Below are 20,239 nucleotides of genomic sequence, written 5' to 3'. Positions count from 1 at the left end.
TGAGCAAACAGAAAGGACCTAAGATCTGAAGTAAAGTGCATTTAAGGTTGTAATTATCCAAAGCTCTGTTCCTTTCTTTCATGAAATGTGATATTAGTTCTTTGCCAAGCATTTCTCAAACACATCAGAGAGCACATCCATCATGTAAAAATGCTGGTACAGGTATTTGTCCTAGGTTAGAAGGCAGAATTAGTTGCTTTTTTTTTTTTATCTTTTAATTCTCTATAGTAAGTCATGACAACTTCAGTGTTCATACTAGTTTGAATTAATTGAAGAATAACATGATGGGATAAAGTATGATGGCTACCCTGGTGGCTTAGCAGTAAAAAATATGCCTGCCAACATGGGAGACGCAGGTTTGATCTCTGGGTCAGGAAGATCCCCTAGGATCTTCCTTCCCCAGGGAAGAAGGAAATGGCAACCCACTCCGGTATTTTTGCCTGGGAAATCTCATGGACAGAGGAGCCTGGTGGGCTACGGTCCACGGGGTCTCAAAGAGCTGGATGTGACTGGGCGACTAAACAACAACATCTACCAAAGGGCATATTAGCACCTATTTTGGCTTCCGACTTGAATTCAGCATTTCCTTCTGCTTCCAGACCACTATTCTTATTGCCCATCCTAAGTCACACAAGCTCATATACATGTCCTTACATATAAAGAGAGGGTATTTGTACCAGTGACAGGAAAGGTGATAATAGCCACACATAAGGTGACCAAAGTCCCCTTTACTGTACATTAAGTGGCCTGGTTGTCTCGAATATATTTATAAACTCTTTAAAGGATTAAGTAACAAAGTATATCAAAAATTATTTGAGGCCCAAGTAATTAACATGATTTCTTTTTTTTTTTGGCATGCACATGGTAAGATTTGGAGTTTAAATTACGCAGCCATGTTTTGATCCTGCCGTGGGAACGCTCCCCTGAGACTATCTACTTACTGGCCTTTGGTGTTTATTGGACGTTGGATCTCTCACATAAATAGTTCGGTCAGTATTACGTACTGGTTGCGTCTTCAAATCTACTCCATCGTCATTCAGATTGTCTTTCCTTTTTGACTTTATACATCCCATAGTTCCTGTTGGAATACAAAAGCAACGGCATCGTTTTACCATTCCAGAACTGGCTTCCAGCCACCGAAGTCTCTCCATTTAAGAGAAGGTGATAGCGACTCAACAACAACAACAAACACACTTCTATTCTTCATCGCTGATGATTTAACCAAGTCAAAAAGGTAAAGACTGTTCACAAGCCAGGTGCTTGTTCATAATCTGTTCACTCATTCATTCAACAACAATTTATTGAGCATCAATTTTAGGTCAGCATAAATTCCTGCCCTAAAGACGCTCCTATTCTTGTGGTGAAGATGCGTGAATTAAAATAACAATGCGATGTGGCAGGTCAACAACAGAGGATGCACAGGACATAGGAAAGGACACTGACCTCAAGCGAGAGGAAAAGGATGTGGGCAGGGGAAGCGTCCTGATGGAAACGCTTTGAGTCAGAATGGGAGTGATGTCAGCTAGGTGGCAGAGTCAGTAAAGGGATTCCAGGAAGAGACAACTTCACATGCAAAGTACTGGCCCCGGGAACACGGCCCCTTCCGGGAACTAGTTCAAGTCAAACCCTTCAGGGAACAAGTAGGGAAGTCCAGGAGTTGGGCTGGAGGGGGAAGCATGGCTGAAGACGAATGTCACTGTGCAAAGTGAAGTGAGGGGACCTGGGGCTTCAAAGGCAAACATGATGAAGAGGCAGGAAGCATAAAGGGTGGCTCCAACCTTATATGGCTTGGGGCCTGGGGCAATGGTGGTGGCCTTCACGGAGACGGGAAATCAAAGAGGAGACACAGGTATGGAGAATAGATGCTTGTAGGAACATCCACATGATCACATCTGTAGACTTCCCAGTGAGACGTGTGAGTGTGGAAAACATGAGAGATGTCAGAGCCAGAGGCACAGAGGGTGCCGCCAGCCAGCCTAAGGCCTCAGGAAACACGCCCCGACAGAAGAGGGCTTGAGCACAACCAGTGAGACAGATGGAACCACCCTTCTAAAGGCTAAACTCTTATCTGTCTATTCAGTTATACTAGGATGTGCAGAGTGCCACCCAAAGCAAAGTGGGAACTTTAGATCTAAAGGCGACTTTAAAACTGAAATTGGATATGACTATTCCTCACAGCACAGCCTCACGGTCAAATTTATACATTAAAGACAAAACAAAATCTGTTATGCACTCCATTACAAGGTACTGGAGGGCGGTGTTCCCAAACCTAAAGGCACGCAAGAATCGCCTAGGTTCACAGAGCAGATTCCCTGGACACAGTCCAGGAAGTTCTCCAGGGGCACAGGGGGGTGGGCGCTCCACTGTGACTGTCATTCTCAGGCACTGCCAAAGGGGACCCCTGCCCAGAACATCACACAACAAGGACGGTTTCACGTGGGGAAGGCGGGTGATGGGAGTTCGGAACACCTCCTAGAGGAGGAATGGGTCAAAAAAGCCTCAGGAGCTCGTCCCTATTGCCCCGGCTTGGCCTGCCTTTGGTCCCACAGGCCTCGGCGACCACCGCCTTGTTTATCATCTCATTGGCTGACATAGGAAGCCTCTGAAGACGGCCACGCCTCTTTCTGAGACTAGTGAGCTGTAGTTCCCAAAATAAAGGGGAAGCAAGTACTTCTTTGACTCAAAACAGCACAGTATTTTTTTTTTTTTTCTTTCATGTGCTAAAGTTTCTGAAATGGGATGGGTTTCCTAGTTGATCTGTAAATAAACAGGGGAGCTCTTTTTTGACCCATCCCACCTCCATCCCTACTCCTACCCTCCAAAAAAAATGTTTTTAACTTATTCGCATGAAAACGGGGCTGCATGAAGGAAGGAAGTCGGTATTGGAAAAGGCCAACCCTAGTGGACCCTAGTGGACCCCAGTGGCTCCCTGAGCTGTGAAAGGAGCAGCCCAGCGGGCCCCTAGGACACACGCGTTCCTGGTCATGCGCACCTCTCCCCAGGATGTTTCCCGGGAGCCCGCTTGTCTCCCCACACCCTCCCTGGCTCTAACACACTCCAGTTCTGTCTTTTTTTCCAGATCTGGACCCAAATGTTACCTCCTCAGATCTTCTGAAGTAGACAGGCTGGGGTCCCAGCCTGTTTCTTCTCTGAAATACCACTCCGAGCAGGTGCTCCAGGAGGGTTTGTGGAAAGAAGGGATGGACCAAGTGCTCAGGCTGCTGCACTCTGGGCTTCCAGTGTGCTCATCCCAGCCCCTCCCGCTCCAGACAGACAAGGAAAGGGAAAGAGGACATCCCTGCCCCAGCCGTTGTTGTATTGGAGATAGAGGCACAGAAACCTATAGAACTAACTACTAGTTCACAGGAAACAGAGGTTAAAGGATCAAAATAATCAGACAGGTCCATGATGTGTCAAAAGGTGGGAACTTCAGAAGTATTCCCTAAATGAGCCTTGAATGAATAGGTGAGTAGGGGAGGACACGTGGGTAGGATCATTGGAGATATCTGAATACACGTGGACTTGATTCCGGGGGATTATGCGTTTCATTGATGTGATGATGGTACTGTGGTCATGCAGGGGAAAGTCCTCATCTGAGAGGATGCTCATGAGGCGGGTACGGATGTGGGCTCAGGGTATCTGCCAGCTGTCAACATTTCCACCAAAATGAAAAAGAAAAAAGGGGGACAAGAGAGCAAGAGGAGGGGACAAATGTGGCAAAATAGCTTTAAAAAAATTAGTGACTCTAGGTGAGGATTTTTTTTCTGTAGATTTGAAATTTTCAAAATAAAAAGTCAGATAAGGGAGAACATAGAAGGACAGTATAAACGACTTTATGCCAAAAAATTCCCAGGAAAATATTAGCTACCCCTGTAGTGTGTGCGTGTGCACACACATTTGTGTGTGAAGGCAGATGAGATTAGAAAGTCACTTCGTGGGTGTTAGTGATATGGCACAGATCGGGGAATTGGTGGTTCGGTCCTCTGAAGCGGTGATGGCAATCGTCTGAAGGCCGTGGCCATGGGAAGGAAAACAGAGAATGAAAATTAAAAGTGGGAGGATGTGTGAGGGGGTCGTCTAATCTGCAGTATTATTTATTTATGCATAGTTCATGATTTCCCTCTCCCCCATCACATGGGCTTCCCTGGTGGCTCAGATGATAAAGAATCCACCTGCAGTGCAGGAGACCTGGGTTCAAATCCCTGGGTCAGGAAGCTCCCCTAAAGAAGGGAATAGCAACCCACTTGAGTATTCTTGCCTGGGAAATTCCAAGGACAGAGGAGTTGGCAAGCTACAGTCCATGGGGGTCACAAAGAGTCAGATACCACTGAGTAACTTTCACTTTTCATCACACAGATAATTGAGAGCCCCGTGTGCACACTGGAGACGAAGACCCTAACCCACTAGCACTGAGCTTTGAGTTTGGGTCCCTGCAGTTCAAACATTCCAGCAAAAGAGCTCAGATAGCATCCTGTTGCATCAGAGGATAAACAGCACCAGGTCTTCAATTCTTTTCACTGAGCCAAGGTACCAGAAACACACAAAACCCAGTGCACCCCCAACAAAAACTAAGAGCCCAGTTACATGTTTGCAAGTGACAGGAGCTACGCTTTATAAGGATTTACACCTTAGTATTTATTTTTCAATTAAATATCTGTAATTTTCTGAGCATCTCATCTAATCCTCGAAGAAACCCCATGACCCAGGTATTATTAATCCCATTTTACAGAGGAGTAAATGGAGGCATGGAGAGATTACATGACTGGCCTCAAACCATTGCACAAGTGAATGGTGGACTCACATAGCTTTCGCCTGAAGTATGTGCTTTTTTTTTTCTTACCCTTTTGCCAAACAATGGCTATTTTGAAACGTGTTTATCTCATTATTAATGATGCTAAAGACACTGTTTTTTATAGCCCGCTTCTTTCTCAAAAAGGATTTGAAATACTTTTACCAAAAAGTGAGTTTAACAAACTGGAAACAGAAAACTCTAGGTGAGGAAAAGAAGACAATGCAAATGTGGATCCAGATTTGCAGTAGGAGCTTTCCGGCAGGAAGAGCCAGAGCCGGCATCACAGGGCACTCTCCTGGGAAAAAGGAAGCTGACCTGGGTCCACAGTGGACGGGCACGCCCCGGCATAAAATTTCTAAAGTTTCATAGGATGGGCTTCACATAAAGTGCTGTCGGCAATGTCTTCGATATTTCTTTTTTAACAGTAAATGAAAGCACATTTTACATGTGGACTCTGTTGTTCAGTTGTTCAGTCATGTCTGATTCTTTGTGACCCCATGGACTGCAGCACACCAGGCTTCCCTGTCCTTCACCATCTCCCGAGTTTGCTCAAACTCATATCCATTGAGTCAGTGATGCCATCCAACCATCTCATCCTCTGTTGACCCCTTTTCCTTCTGCTCTCAATCTTTCCCAGCAGATATGAATTAATCATGATAATACCTGAGGGTCTCGCATGCAAATACACCCCTAGGATGCTGTTCATCATAGAAGCTCAAGTAGATGATCTAACCAGACACAGATAGCAGGTGACCCTCTGTCACAAAGGGACTGCCATCAACATATCCAGAAATCAGGATTGGGCGACTTTTCTGTCCAGACGTTCACTGGGGCAAATATCCATTAGTGGTGCCTCATCCTCACTGAAGGGCCTTTGAATACTAAAATCTCTGTTTAAAAAAGAAAAACCAGAAGAAACTCTGGGATAAAAGGCTAATTATGACTCCTCGTTTATCATCAGGCTGGTCATGGCCAGACCAAATAATGTCCCACAGTTATCGACATGCTCAGCAAGGAAGCAGCTGTCCACCTGGAATTCCACTTCTGAGAGGCTGTTCTTTTTTCTCTCTCTCCAGCTTTTTTTTTTTTTTTTTTACAATCTTATTGATGTATTGGCTTTGCTGGGTCTTCGTTGAGGCATGTGGGCCTCGCTAGTTGCAGTGCTTGGGCTTAGTGGCCCTGGGGCATGTGGGATCCTAGCTTCCTGACCAGGGCTCAAACCCCCGTCCTCTGCATTGGAGGGTAGGTTCTTTACCAGTGGCTCACCAGGGAAGTCTCTCTCTCCAGCTTTATTGAGATATAATTGACATATACCATTGTATAAGTTTAAGGTGTACAATGTGATGATTCGATATACTTACATATTGCAAAATTACCTCAAAACAGTTAACACATTCATCACTTCACATTTTTAGGGGTTTTTGTTGTTGTTGTTGGTTTTTATGGTGAAAACTTGTAGAGGATTTGTTCTTTAGATATGCTTACACAGAGTACAAGGATGTTCATACTGGTCTTATTTATATAACAGACACAGACAATCTAGATGTCCATCAATAGGGGTTGTGTTGTTGTCTGTTAGTTGTTCAGTCATGTCTGACTCTTTGTGACCCCATGGACTGTAGCCTGCCAGGCTCCTCTGTCTATTTCATTCTCCAGGCGAGAATACTGGAGTGGGTTGCCATTCCCTGCTCCAGGGGATCTTCCCAACCCAGGAATTGAACCGAGGTTTCCTACACTGCAGGCAGATTCTTTACCGTCTGAGCCACCAGGGAAGCCTGATAGGGGAGAGTTCATTAAATTAAGCCAAACTGACATTATATCACATGGATCACAGCCTTGCTAACTCAGTGAAACTAAGCCATGCCGTGTAGGGCCACCCAAGATGGACGGGTTATGATGGAGAGTTCTGACAAAATGTGGTCCACTGGAGAAGGGAATGGCAAACCACTTCAGTATTCTTGCCTCGAGAACCCCATGAACAGTATGAACGCAGGAGGAGAAGGGGATGACAGAGGATGAGATGGTTGGATGGCATCACCAACTCCATGGACATGAGTTTGGATAAACTCTGGGAGTTGGTGATGGACAGGGAGGCCTGGTGTGCTGTGGTCCATGGGGTCGCAGAGTCAGACACAACTGAGTGACTAAACTGAACTGAACTGAGCATATTATAAGAGTGAGGTGGGTTAAAAAGAGAGATTTGCATAACTTTGATGCTCTTGACCACCGATCATTTATTGAAAAAAATTCATATATATCTAAGAAGTGAAGTCGCTCAGTTGTGTCTGACTCTGCGACCCCATGGACTGTAGCCTACCAGGCTTCTCAGTCCATGGGATTTTCCAGGCAAGAGTACTGGAGTGGGTTGGCATTGCCTTCTCCAGGGGATCTTCCCAACCCAGGGATTGAACCCGGGTCTCCCACATTGTAGGCAGACGCTTTACCCTCTGAGCCACCAGGGAAGCCCTAATATATATCTATCAATTTATGTAATCAATCAGCACACACACACATATACATACATACACATACACACACATGCACACATCCATGTATAATTAACATGCACAGAAAATAGTCTGAAAGGATCCCACCACCATGTTGCTTAGGTTCTGAAGTTCATTTGTAAGATGCAACAGCCCATAAAGAAATTTTATCTTAAAAAAATGTCTAAGGAAAGGAGTTTCCTGGAGGCCTAGTGGTTAGGATTTGGTGCTGTCACTGTGGTCACCCGGGTTCCATCCCTGGCCCAGGAACTGGATCCCACAAGCCCCACGGTGCAGCCAAAATATATATATATATATATTTTTTAATTCCTAAGGAAGACACCACAATTTGCAAAATATTTTGGAGAAAAGAACTGTGAAGTCAGATTGCTAAACTCAAATCCTGCATCCCTCGATTATTAACTGTGTGATCTTGGCAAGCAACCTAACCTCTGTGCTCCAGTTTCCTTCTGAAAAAAATGGAGATCACTTCATCTAGCTCATCGCTTTGTTATGAGGGTGATGTGCCTTAAATCAGTAATATGTGTAAAGTGCTTGAAGTGTACTTAAGCAGCACATAGTAAGAGCTATATACATCTCTGCTAAATAATATATAAATAAATGTAACCCAAAGCCTAGGTTTCCCTCCATTACTGGGAGGGAGAGAATTCGTGATGAGATGTATAAGGAAACCCCATTTCACCCCAAAGAGGGACCCGCAGCAGCACACTTCCCAAATCAGCTTCTGGCTGGCACATGCCCCACTTACACCTTCTAAATGGAGCTTTTCTCCCCTCTCCTTCCTCCCCTCTGTTAGGCAAGGTAACCTAGACGTCAGGTCACTCTTTTGTCTACTTTTTTAAAAAAATTATATTTATTTATTTTTGGCTGTGCTGAGTCTTTGTGGCCGCGTGGGCTTTTCTCTAGTTGCTGGGAGCTGGGGCCAGTCTCCAGTTGCCCTGCTCAGGCTTCTCACTGAGGTGGCTTCTCTTGTTGTGGGCGCTCAGACTTCAGTAGTTGCAGCTTGAGAGCTCAGTAGTTGTGGCTCCTGGGCTCTAGAGCACAGGCTCAATAGTTGTGGTGCACGGGCTTAGTAGCTATGCAGCATGTGGGATCTTCCTTGATCAGGGATCAAATCCATGTCTCCTGCATTGGGAGGTGAATCCTTTACCACTAAGCCATAAGGGAAGCCCTGCTGTCCACTTTAATAACATGATGATGTGAACATAAATGTGTGTATTCAGTTCAGTTCATGTCCGAGTCTTTGCAACCCCATGGACTGCAGCACACCAGGTTTCCCTGTCTATTACCAACTCACAGAGCTCACTCAAACTCATGTCCATTGAGTCGGTGATGCCCTCCAACCATCTCATCCTCTGTCGTCCCCTTCTCCTCCTGCCTTCAATCTTTCCCAGCATCAGGGTCTTAGAAAAGAGTCAGTTCTTCGTATCAGGTAGCCAAAGTATCGGAGTTTCAGCTTCAGCATTAGTCCTTCCAATGAATATTCAAGACTGATCTCCTTTAGGATGGACTGGTTGGATCTCCTTGCAGACCAAGGGACTCTCAAGAGTCTTCTCCAACACCACAGTTCAAAAGCATCAATTCTTCAGTGCTCAGCTTTCTTTATAGTTCAACTCTCACATCTGTATAAGATTACTGGAAAAACCATAGCTTTGACTAGACGGACCTTTGAGGGGAAGGAATTCTGCAATGAAAGAGGTTCCTGAGCTTGGATTTATATAATATACGTTTCAGGTAATATTTTGTTTTTCACCATAAGTTTCACAAATTTAAAAGATATTCCATCATGTCCATTTCAGCCTGAAGTTCATATAAATTCACCTCTCGGCTATAGAAAGATTTTTAAATCACCAATTTCTCCTATTCTGAGAGCTAAAAGAAATAAAAACAGGAAATTGGACTGCTACTTCCCCTATAAAATCTGAACCCAGATTTTAACAGCTATTTCACACATTTATGTTCAGAATCCTAGATCTTAAAATCGAAAAACAGAAGTACTAGAGTTTAACCCCTGAGAACATAAATTTCTTGCCTTTACAAAGTGCTACCAAAGAAATTGGTTTCTTTGCTTTGTTTTTATTATGACAGCATTTTCTTTTTATGATGACCGATGTATTTGCTTTCTTTAAAGGCATCTGTCTTTAAAGACAGCATCCCAGCAGCCACACAGAAACTCAACAAAAACATTTTTTTTTTTTCACTTCACTGCAACTTCCCAGACTGAACGTGTACATTTGCACGGCACTTTCCCAGGAGCTAGTAAATAACGCATCCAGAGGTTCTGAAGTCCCCCTCCTGACCCCCTTTGGCCTGACCTTGCGAAATGTAAGTGGTCATTCTGGAGTGACCAGAAGCATCTCTAGGGCAGGAGACAGCATATGGGAAATGAGAGGAAGATGAGCACTTGCTTGCTCTGTGACTGGCACAGTGCAGACCAGGAAGACACTACCAGAGATGGACCCATGCCTGGTGATCAACGGTCCCTGCCAAAGTGGACCTGAGCCCAGTGGCCTTGGAGATGCACTTCCAACCACCCAAGGCCTCTTGCCTGACAGTGCAAGGAGCTCACCTCCAGAAGAGCTGAGTGAGGGAGCCTCAGAAGAGAAAGGAAGCCCCAGGAACATAGGGATAGGTGCCTATGATCCCAGACAAAAGTGGTCTTGAGCTTCCAAAGCAAGTTGAGCTTGGTTCCAGGATCATTCACAGGGACTCATCCCCAAGACAATTCTTATCTGGGCAACCTGGTACCGGTTATGTAGCCTGAGAGATGTACCTTGCCTGCCCAAATAGAAACCTTTCAGATGCCCTTTGACCGTTTTCCTTTTTCCTTTACTTTTAAGAATGAGACTTTGGAGGCTTTTTTAGAGATGCAAAGCCCAGGGAGGAATTGGGATCTTTTCTCCAAACTGCTTATACGAGAGAAAGGGGTCAGAAAAGCCTCCTGGGTGTCCGGGGGAAGGAAGGGGACAGAAGAGGAGGGAGCATCAGAACTCAACTCCATGACCAGCACCATCTATTCCAACTTAAGTAGTTGTCTTTCTCTACTATAATGCCCCTGCTAAGGTCTAAATCACTTTAGACTGACATTACTTTTTGAACAAAGGTCCATTTAGTCACAGCTATGGTTTTTCCAGTAGTCATGTACAGATGTGAAAGCTGGACCATAAAGAAGGCTGAGTGCCCAAGAATTGATGCTTTTGAACTGTGGTGCTGGAGAAGGTTCTTGAGAGTCCCTTGGACAGCAAGGAGATTAAACCAGTCAATCTTAAAGGAAATCAACCTTGAATACTCATTGGAAGGACTGATGCTGAAGCTCCAATACTTTGGCCACCTGATGTGAAGAGCCGACTCATAGGAAAAGACCCTGATGCTGGGAAAGATTTAGGGCAAGAGGAGAAGGGGATAACAGAGGATGAGATGGTTGGATGGCATCACTGACTCAATGGACATGAGTCTGTGCAAATTCTGGGAGATAGAGAAGGACAGAGGAGGGTGGTGTGCTGTAGTCCATGGGTTGGACATGACTTAGCGACTGAACAACAATAGGCATTTCCACGTGTGCTAATATCAACCATTTGTTTGAGGTGGGGGATGGCTTCTTTCTCCCCAAATAACACAAGAGAAACCTGCATCTATCTACATCTTGGAAGAGAGCAGAAGAAACAAGAAGGACAACTCTTATCTGGAAGGTGTAGAGTCATGATGGAAAACAGACTGTTTAAAATGGAAATGATTTGACCCCTGTTGGTCAACTTAAGGTTGTTTTCCCACCTGCTGCTACTCAGAGAGCTGGAGAGAGAAGAGTTAGACAATGTGAAGATTTCTTTTCCCTCCTTTTTCCTTTCTTTCCTTTTTTTTTTTTTTTTTCACAGTTGAACTGCAGTGTGCAAAATCTGCAAGCCTGTTTCACAGAAGATGCATCAGTTTCTGGAATTAGAGAGTGGTGATGGTTTTACAACTTATGAGTATACTAAAAGTGTATCAATAAAAAATTAATTTTAAAAAGCCCCCCCCCCATGCTGAAATGAGAGACCCAGTACATTACGGCTGATTCCCTCTTAATTAACTCTTCTTCAAGCCTTTGAAATAAAAATCTGATCCATTTTAATTTACTCATGTTTGCCGATGTCTTTATCCAGTTTGAAACCATTTCTTTATTTTGTGCTCTAAGAGCCAGGTGCAGCTTCAGGAAGACCCGGGGATCAGGCAATGAACTAAACATGAATGTGTGGCATAAAAATGTGAACCTAACCTGACACAGAGATCTTTCGAAATAACAGTCAAATACGAAAGACAGCAAATTGACTGCATTTTTGGAACTTTAATAACCTGGTACAATTTTTATCACTACATTAGTTAGAGTTGAGTCCAGAAAAGAAATGCAAGACAGTTTCAGAGGTAGATGAAATTCAAACACCTGGAGGTTGGTATCCAGCACAGAGAAAGTGGAAGAGAAATCTACCTCTTGCCTGGAAGAGAGTGGAGAAGTGACAAAGATGTGGGGAAGTTAGGAATCTGGGTGTCCAGCTGCAGGTCTGGCCTGGACAGTCCTGTATATGACAAGACTAAGCCGGTCTCAGGACTCTAATCTCCTCACCATGAAATGAAATCGGTGGGCATGGCGGGAGAGAGTATGTGATACTCTTCACCTTGACAGCACGTAACAAGGGCCTTTACAACGTATCCACTTCTCAACACAACACCCACACCTCTCCCAATAAGAGATTTCTAAGAAAATAACTGGGTAGTTACACAAAGCTCTAAGAAAGGGATTTTTATTGTGAGACTGTATTATAATACCATCCAATCAGAAATAGACTTGTTTGACGTGGAAGAAACCTAAGTGTCCATCAACAGATGAATGGATAAAGAAGATGTGGTACACATGTGCATATATATATATATATATACACCATATATATGCAAGTGGAATATTATATATATATATATAATAGAATATTACTCAACCATAAAAGTATGAAACAATGTCATTTACAGCAACATAAATGTACCTAGAGATGATCATACTAAGTAAGCTAGGCAGAAACAGACAAATATCATACATCACTTATATGTGTAACCTAAAAAAATGACACAAATGAACTTATTTACAAAACTGAAAAAGAGACAGAAAACAAACTTTATGGTTAACAAAGAAGAAAGGTGATGGAGAGACAAATTAGGAGTTTGGGAGTAACATACACACTGCTGCTGCTGCTAAGTCACTTCAGTCGGGTCCGACTCTGTGCGACCCCGTAGACGGCAGCCCACCAGGCTCCCCCGTCCCTGGGATTCTCCAGGCAAGAACACTGGAGTGGGTTGCCATTTCCTTCTCCAATGCATGAAAGTGAAAAGGGAAAGTGAAGTCGCTCAGTCGTGTCCGACTCTTAGCGACCCCATGGACTACAGCCCACCAGGCTCTTCCATCCGTGGGATTTTCCAGGCAAGAGTACTGGAGTAGGGTGCCATCGCCTTCTCCGAACATATACACACTGCTGTATACAAAACAGATAATCAACTGGATCTACTGTATAGCATAGGGAACTATCCTCAGTATTTTGAAATAACTTTTTTTCTTTTTTTTTTACGTTTATTCTCTTTTTTATTTTTAGTTGAAGGATAACTGCTTTATAATATTGTGTTGAGTTCTGCCATACATCAACACGAATCAGCCATAGGTATACATATGTTCCCTCTCTCTTGAACCTCCCTCCCACCTCCCACCCTATCACAACCCTCTAAGTTGTCACAACACCAGCTGTGGGTTCCCTGAACCATACAGCAAATACCCACTGGTGATCTGTTTTACATACAGTAATGTATATGTTTCCGTTGCTTGTTATTCACTTATTTTTCCTTACTGCTACATTTTGCCTTCAGTAGATCTATTTTTAAAATATTAATCAAGTGCTGCCATCTTTTTTTGTTGTTGTTGCTAACTCTATGGACTGTTTCTTTTTTTTTATTTAAATTTATTTATTTTAATTGGAGGCTAATTACTTTACAATATTGTATTGGTTTTGCCATACATCAACATGAATCCGCCACAGGTGTACACGTGTTCCCCATCCTGAACCCCCTCCCACCTCCCTCCCTGTACCATCCCTCTGGGTCATCCCAGTGCACCAGCCCCAAGCATCCTGTATCCTGCATCGAACCTGGACTGGCAATTCGTTTCTTATATGAAATTATACATGTTTCAATGCCATTCTCCCAAATCATCCCTTTTAATGAAAGAGAATGTAAATGTAGACTATATAGTTATATGTCGCTGTCATTTCGTTGCTAAGTTGTGTCTGACTCTTTGTGACCTCATGGACTACAGCCCACCAGGCTCCTCTGTCTATGGGATTTCCCAGGCAAGAATACTGGAGTGGGTTGCGGTTTCCATCTCCAGGGGATCTTCCTGACCCAGGGATAGAACCCGTGTCTTCTGCACTGGCAGGGAGATTCTTTGCCACTAAGCCACCAGGGAAGCCTGTGTGTGTATGTGTATGTAAAACTATATATAACTGAATCCCTTTGCTGTACACCTGAAACTAACACAACATAGTAAATTAACTATACTCCAAATAAAAAAAAAGAAAAAAAGGTTTGGCAGGTAATAGGTCATTGGTTAAATAAATGGAGACTAGCTCTTGAAATTCATTTCACCCAAAACCAATTCTCTGAGGATTTTCACCTTACAAGATGACAAATTTACCAAATTTTGTATCTTTTAACTCTTTGTATAGTGTATATAATTTCATATTTGATGTGATGTTTTAACAGTTTAAGTTTACTGCTGGTTTGTGTTAGTATTCAATAGCTTAAGGGTATAATAATTCTTATCCAATGTAATTGTTTTAAAAGCTTTTGAAGATTTCTATGATGCTTTTTTAAAGGAATGTTCTATTTTTAGAAACTAAGACTTGTTGAGTCTTCTTAGAACTGTATTAGCCTTATGCATGTGTGCATGCTCAGTCATTCAATCATCTCTGACTCTGCAACCCCATGGACTGTAGCCTAACAGGCTCCTCTGTTCATGGGATTTTCCAGCCAAGAATACTGGAGTGGGCTACCATATTAGCCTTGATTACTAGTAATTGGTAGCCAAATTATTAAGAGTAATTATGAGATAACTGGAAAAATTTGATCATTTATTGAATATTTGATGATAAGGAATAATCAGTTTTATGTTTAATAATGGTATTAAATTTATGTTGAAAATGTGATTCTTTATCTTTTAGAGATGAAAATTGAAATATTTATGGATGTAATTTTGGAAACAGTAATTAGCTTAAGTGTAATAGGAGATATCCTGGAGAAGGGAATGGCAACCCACTCCAGTATTCTTGCCTAGAGAATCCCATGGACAGAGGAGTCTGGCAAGCTATAGTCCATGGGGTCACAAAGAGTAGGACACAACTGAGCAACTAACACACAATAGGAGATATGATTTTTCTGTAGTTTCCTACTTCATTTCTTAACTTTTAGGACAAGTTAACTTTTAAAAATTCTTTGGACATGACTGAGCAACTAACACACAATAGGGGATATGATTTTTCTGTAGTTTCCTACTTCATTTCTTAACTTTTAAGTGTAAGTGTTAGTCACTCAGTTGTTGCCTGACTCTTTGCGACCCCCTGGACTGCAGCCCACCAGGCTCCTCTGTCCATGAGATTTTCCAGGCAAGGATACTGAAGTGGGTTGCCATTTCCTTCTCCAGGGGATCTTCCCAACCCAGGGATCGAATCCGGGTCTCCTGCACTGCAGGCAGATTCTTTACCAACTGAGCTACAAGGGAAGCCCTTCAGTTCAGTTCAGTTGCTCAGTCGTGTCTGACTCTTTGCGACCCCATGAATTGCAGCACTCCAGGCCTCCCTGTCCATCACCAACTCCCAGAGTTCACTCAAACTCTCGTCCATCGAGTCAGTGATGCCATCCAGCCATCTCATCCTCTGTCGTCCCCTTCTCCTCCTGCCCCCAATCCCTCCCAGCATCAGAGTCTTTCCCAATGAGTCAACTCTTCTCATGAGGTGGCCAAAGTACTGGAGTTTCAGCTTTAGCATCATTCCTTCCAAAGAACACCCAGGGCTGATCTCCTTTAGAATGGACTGGTTGGATCTCCTTGCAGTCCAAGGGACTCTCAAGAGTCTTCTCCAACACCACAGTTCAAAAGCATCAATTCTTCGGCACTCAGCCTTCTTCACAGTCCAACTCTCACATCCATACATGACCACTGGAAAAACCATAGCATTGACTAGACGGACCTTTGTTGGCAAAGTAATGTCTTTGCTTTTCAATATGCTATCTAGGTTGGTCATAACTTTCCTTCCAAGGAGTAAGCGTCTTTTAATTTCATGGCTGCAATCACCATCTGCAGTGATTTTGGAGCCCAGAAAAATAAAGTCTGACACTGTTTCCACTGTTTTTCCATCTATTTCCCATGAAGTGATGGGACCAGATGCCATGATCTTCGTTTTCTGGATGTTGAGCTTTAAGCCAACTTGTTCACTCTCCTCTTTCACTTTCATCAAGAGGCTTTTTAGTTCCTCTTCACTTTTTGCCATAAGGGTGGTGTCATCTGCATATCTGAGGTTATGGATATTTCTCCCGGCAATCTTGATTCCAGCTTGTGCTTCTTCCAGCCCAGCGTTTCTCATGATGTACTCTGCATATAAGTTAAATAAGCAGGGTGACAGTATACAGCCTTGACGTACTCCTCTTCCTATTTGGAACCAGCCCTTAGGACAAGTTAATTTTAAAAAATTCTTTTGAACATAGTGGCATGTTTTTTGCTATGTCTGAGGCTCAAGTCTTCTGCTTCTTTCTACAAATTCCTCTATACACCCTCACTTCCTTTCCATATCTCAAGATTCTTCTATCCTTTCATGTCAACTGATTTTACAAACAGCCGACAGATCAACACAGCCTAACTTATCCTTAGAATCCAGAGATTTAGCATGCCATATGTGTTGGGAATGTTTTTTTAAAAGTATTCGTTTATTTATTTGGCTGCACCAGGTCTTAGTTCCGGTATGCGGGATCTTTAGTTGTGGCATGTGGGATCTAGTTCCCAGCCAGGGATCAAACCTGGGCCCCCTGCATTGGGAGTGAGGAGTCTTAGTCACTGGACCACCAGGGCAGTCCCTGTGTTGAGAATGTTTGACCACTTCCAATTACTTTCTGATCCTTCTAAATTTAAATTTAAACTTAAAAGTTTTTAATTTCACAACTCTCAGAGTTGATATGCCATTTGAAGAACTATCAGGAGAACATTAAAATGCCTAAAGTTTCTTTAAAAATAGAAATAATATTCAAGTAGTTCAAAGAAGCATGTCTTCTGGTAAATTGGAACATTTGATAACTTGATCAAACTGGCCTTCAGGCAACTGACTTTTGTAAAATTGGTCTAGAACATGATACCTCAACAAAAAAGGATACTAGTAGTCATTAAAATATTGCACATTACATCTGTTGACTTAAAAAGATATTCACAATATATTTAAGTTAAAAAGCAACATATATAGATGCTATTTTTTTGTGAGGAGAAATGATATAAACAGGTAGGAAAAGTGTCTAGGAAGAAATATCCTAAAATATCACAATGTTCATCTACAGGTGATGAGTTTGCAGGTATTTTGGGGTTTGCCTTTTTCTTAAAATATATGTGTATATATTTACATGTATGTGTACGTGTGTGCTAAGTTGCTTCAGTCTGACTCTTTGTGACCCCATGGACTGTAGCCCACCAGGTTCCTCTGTCCATGGGGATTCTGTAAGAAATAATACTGGAGTGGATTGCCATGCCCTCCTCCAGGGGATTTTCAAGACCCAGGGATGGAACCTGTGTCTCTTATGTCTCCTGCATTGGCAGGTGGGCTCTTTACCACTGGCACCATCTGGGAAGCCCTACGTGTGTGTGTGTGTGTGTGTATAGCATATATATAATTTCCTATTCAGATATATATATGTATACACACACGTATCAGAGTTTGAAGAACCTTAGGTCATGTGTTTAATTACCTTTAATCTAAAATTTTAAAAGATGTTTTTATTTTGTGTAAATTATACATACATATGCAATGTCTCTAATTATATATAAGTATATATATAACATATAATATGCACACGCATACATAAACTTGTACAAAAATTGATTGAAATTTTAAAACAAGAGGACCCATAACCTAAGGTCCTTCAAACCCAGAGAATCTGTAGGAGGAAAGAACTTGGAGAGACTCCAGCTGGAGCCATCGTCCATCTACATTTGCTAAGATCACTTGGAAATGAAATGTCAATCATGCAGACAGTTACGGACATCAGGAAAATGGCTTCGTGTCCAGGAGGCGCATATCAGCATGCCCTGGACAGACAGAAGGCACCTGCTGGCTATCTCAGGAGGTGACAAGCACTCAGTTCCTCATGTGGACACAAGAGGTAGGTTCTGTGGATACCTACAAGCCTTCTTCTCTTTGGTTCCAAGACAGTTGGAAGGTCATGCCAAGATCCATGCCGGGAATGAGGTAAGAGGTGGGGAAGGAGTGGGTGAGGCTGGAAGAAGGCTGGGGCTGAGCTATACGAGAGGAGGCCAGGGTCCTGACTCTCTCGTGACAACAAACCCACCAAACATGCCGGTGACAGTCTCTGGGATTGAGTACACAAAGCTGATCCTATTTGCATAACTCTTAGTTGAGCAAGTTCACACAGAGGAAGACATGGGGGATTGCTGAAACAAGTGGGGGTTTTTGGTTTCGTTTCTCTTCACAGTAAAAGGGAACACTATGAAAACAAGATGAGCTAATGGAAAGTTAGGTATCACAGGGAAAACGTGTCACTTCAAGGACCAGAAGAGGAAATTCAAAGCAGAGTCTGAATTCTGTATGCACAACCCACCAAGAAGCAGATGGAACATCAACCTTATTTCTAGCCTCGGAATTTTAGAATCAGTGGTCCAGCTGCTTCTCTTTAGAAATATATAAAATGATATGTTTAAATTCTACTTTAAGAGTTAGTCAGGCTTTGCTGTACAGCACAGGGAACTCTACTCAATGTTATGTGGCAGCCTGGATGGAGGGGAGTTTGGGGGAGAATGGACACATGTATGTGTATAGCTGAGTCCCTTCCCTGTTCACCTGAAACTACCACAACATTGTTTGTTAATTGGCTGTACTCCAATAAAAAAAAAGTTTAAGTCAGGATTACATACATAGATGTAACAAAATAGAAATTATTATGAAATTGAGAAAAAGTGAAACTAAGCGCAAGATAGCTCAAAGCTAAAGGTCATATCTTAAGTGGTCTGCACAATTGTTACAGCAGACCAAAAATCTCCAGAAGTTTAGGTTTTCTGGAGGCTAAAGCAAGAGGAAAACATGCCCACAGATATAAATAAGTCTGCATCTCTGCAACAGGCTTTCTCAGCCTCAGTACTATTGACATTCTAAACCAAAAAATATATGTTGTAGGCGCTGTCCAGTGCATTGTAAGGTCATTAGCAGCATCTTTGGCTTCTACCCACCAGATACCAGTAACACCTCCGCCCGCTCCACATGGCCAGATAGAACAACAAAAATGTCTCCAGACATTTCCAAATGTCCCCCCATGGCAGGAAATCTGGTGTTTAAATTACTGGTAATGAGCTTATGTATTGATATGTTCTGTTACAGACTGGGACAGAAAAATATGCTTTGTCACTCATCAGAGAAAGGCAGGTCTACTATTCCTTTATAAAATGTAAAGGACATTCATAGCCAAAAATTCTGTCCAATAGATGTCTGCCACTCTGCTTACACACACAGATACAGACTCACAAACACACACACACAGACCTGGTGTTTGTTGGACTACACCCAGAAACTTTCTACGAGAAAATCACCACCCTGGCTTCATACTTAAATACAATACAAACTAGTCTCATGAGATAAAACTAGAACAGTTGTTGTTCAGTCACGTCTGACTCTTTGGAACCCCGTGGACTGCAGCAGGCCAGCCTTCCCTGTCCTTCACCATCTCCCAGAGTTCGCTCAAACTCATGTCCATCAAGTTGGTGATGCCATCCAACCATCTCGTCCTCTGTCAAGAACGATCTATTCTACCCACTCCCTCTTATGAAGAAACTAAGGTTCAAAGAAGTCAAGACAAGAGTAGCTACTAATAGATTCTATTTCCACTGAAGGTAACAACAACAGCAAAAAACCCAAACACCTATACTGTAAAAGTATAGTCAACACTACAACAAACAGCCTAAAACCTGTAGTACTGTATGCATAAAACTGTATAGATTATAGTGGAAATACCATTTTGAATAGCATAAAAAAGTAAAAAAAATAAAAGTATAGTAAACAGAATAGGCAGCCCAGAAATAGTCAATTTGTCTTTTACAAAGGAGCAAGGGCAATTCCATGGAGAAATGACAGTCTTTTCAATAAGTAGTGCTGGAAAAACTGGACACCCAAATGCAAAAGGAAAAATTATTCTAGATCCATATTTTATACAAAAATTAACTCAAAATGCATAACAGAACTAAGTGTAAAATGTAAAACTATAAACCCCTTGGAAGATGACATAGGAGAAAATCCAGGTGACCTTGAGTTTGGTAATGACTTTCTAAATAAAAAACCAAAAGCATGAGCCATAGAAGAAAAAAACTGATAAAGTTGGACTTTATTAAAATTAAAAACTTCTGCTCTGCAAAAGAAAATTAAAAGACAAGCACGAGCTGGGAGATCTTTTCAAAACACAAAGTAAGGACTGGTGTCTAAAAAAATACACAAGAATTCTTAAAAATCAATAATACAAACACAAACAACCCAATCGAAAAATGAGTATGAGATCTGAACAGACACCTCACCAAAGAAGGGAGAAAAATGGCCACTAAGACTGTGAAAGATGGTTCACATCATATGTCAATGGGGAGATGTGGATTAAAACAGTAAGATACCACCACGCACCTACG

The 20,239-nt window shown here is 42.5% G+C and overlaps 1 protein-coding gene across 4 annotated transcripts in view; it reads right to left on the bottom strand.

Moving 5' to 3' along the window:
• LYN (LYN proto-oncogene, Src family tyrosine kinase) overlaps window positions 1-20,239 on the bottom strand; it is a 109,326-nt gene that overhangs the window by 47,880 nt on the left and 41,207 nt on the right. For 2 of the 4 annotated variants that reach the window (XM_061438777.1, XM_061438778.1), the window contains exon 2: window positions 942-1,078. In XM_061438777.1, the coding sequence (XP_061294761.1) occupies window positions 942-1,073 (132 nt within the window). In that variant the 5' untranslated portion in view covers window positions 1,074-1,078. The remainder of the gene's footprint in view (window positions 1-941; window positions 1,079-20,239) is intronic. The other 2 variants (XM_061438779.1, XM_061438780.1) reach the window with 1 other exon arrangement.

This window comes from Bos javanicus, chromosome 14, assembly GCF_032452875.1.
Source record: "Bos javanicus breed banteng chromosome 14, ARS-OSU_banteng_1.0, whole genome shotgun sequence".
NCBI classification, from domain to species: domain Eukaryota; kingdom Metazoa; phylum Chordata; class Mammalia; order Artiodactyla; family Bovidae; genus Bos; species Bos javanicus.
Note: the sequence above shows the minus strand (reverse complement) of the source record. Positions and strands in the feature narration are given on the sequence as shown.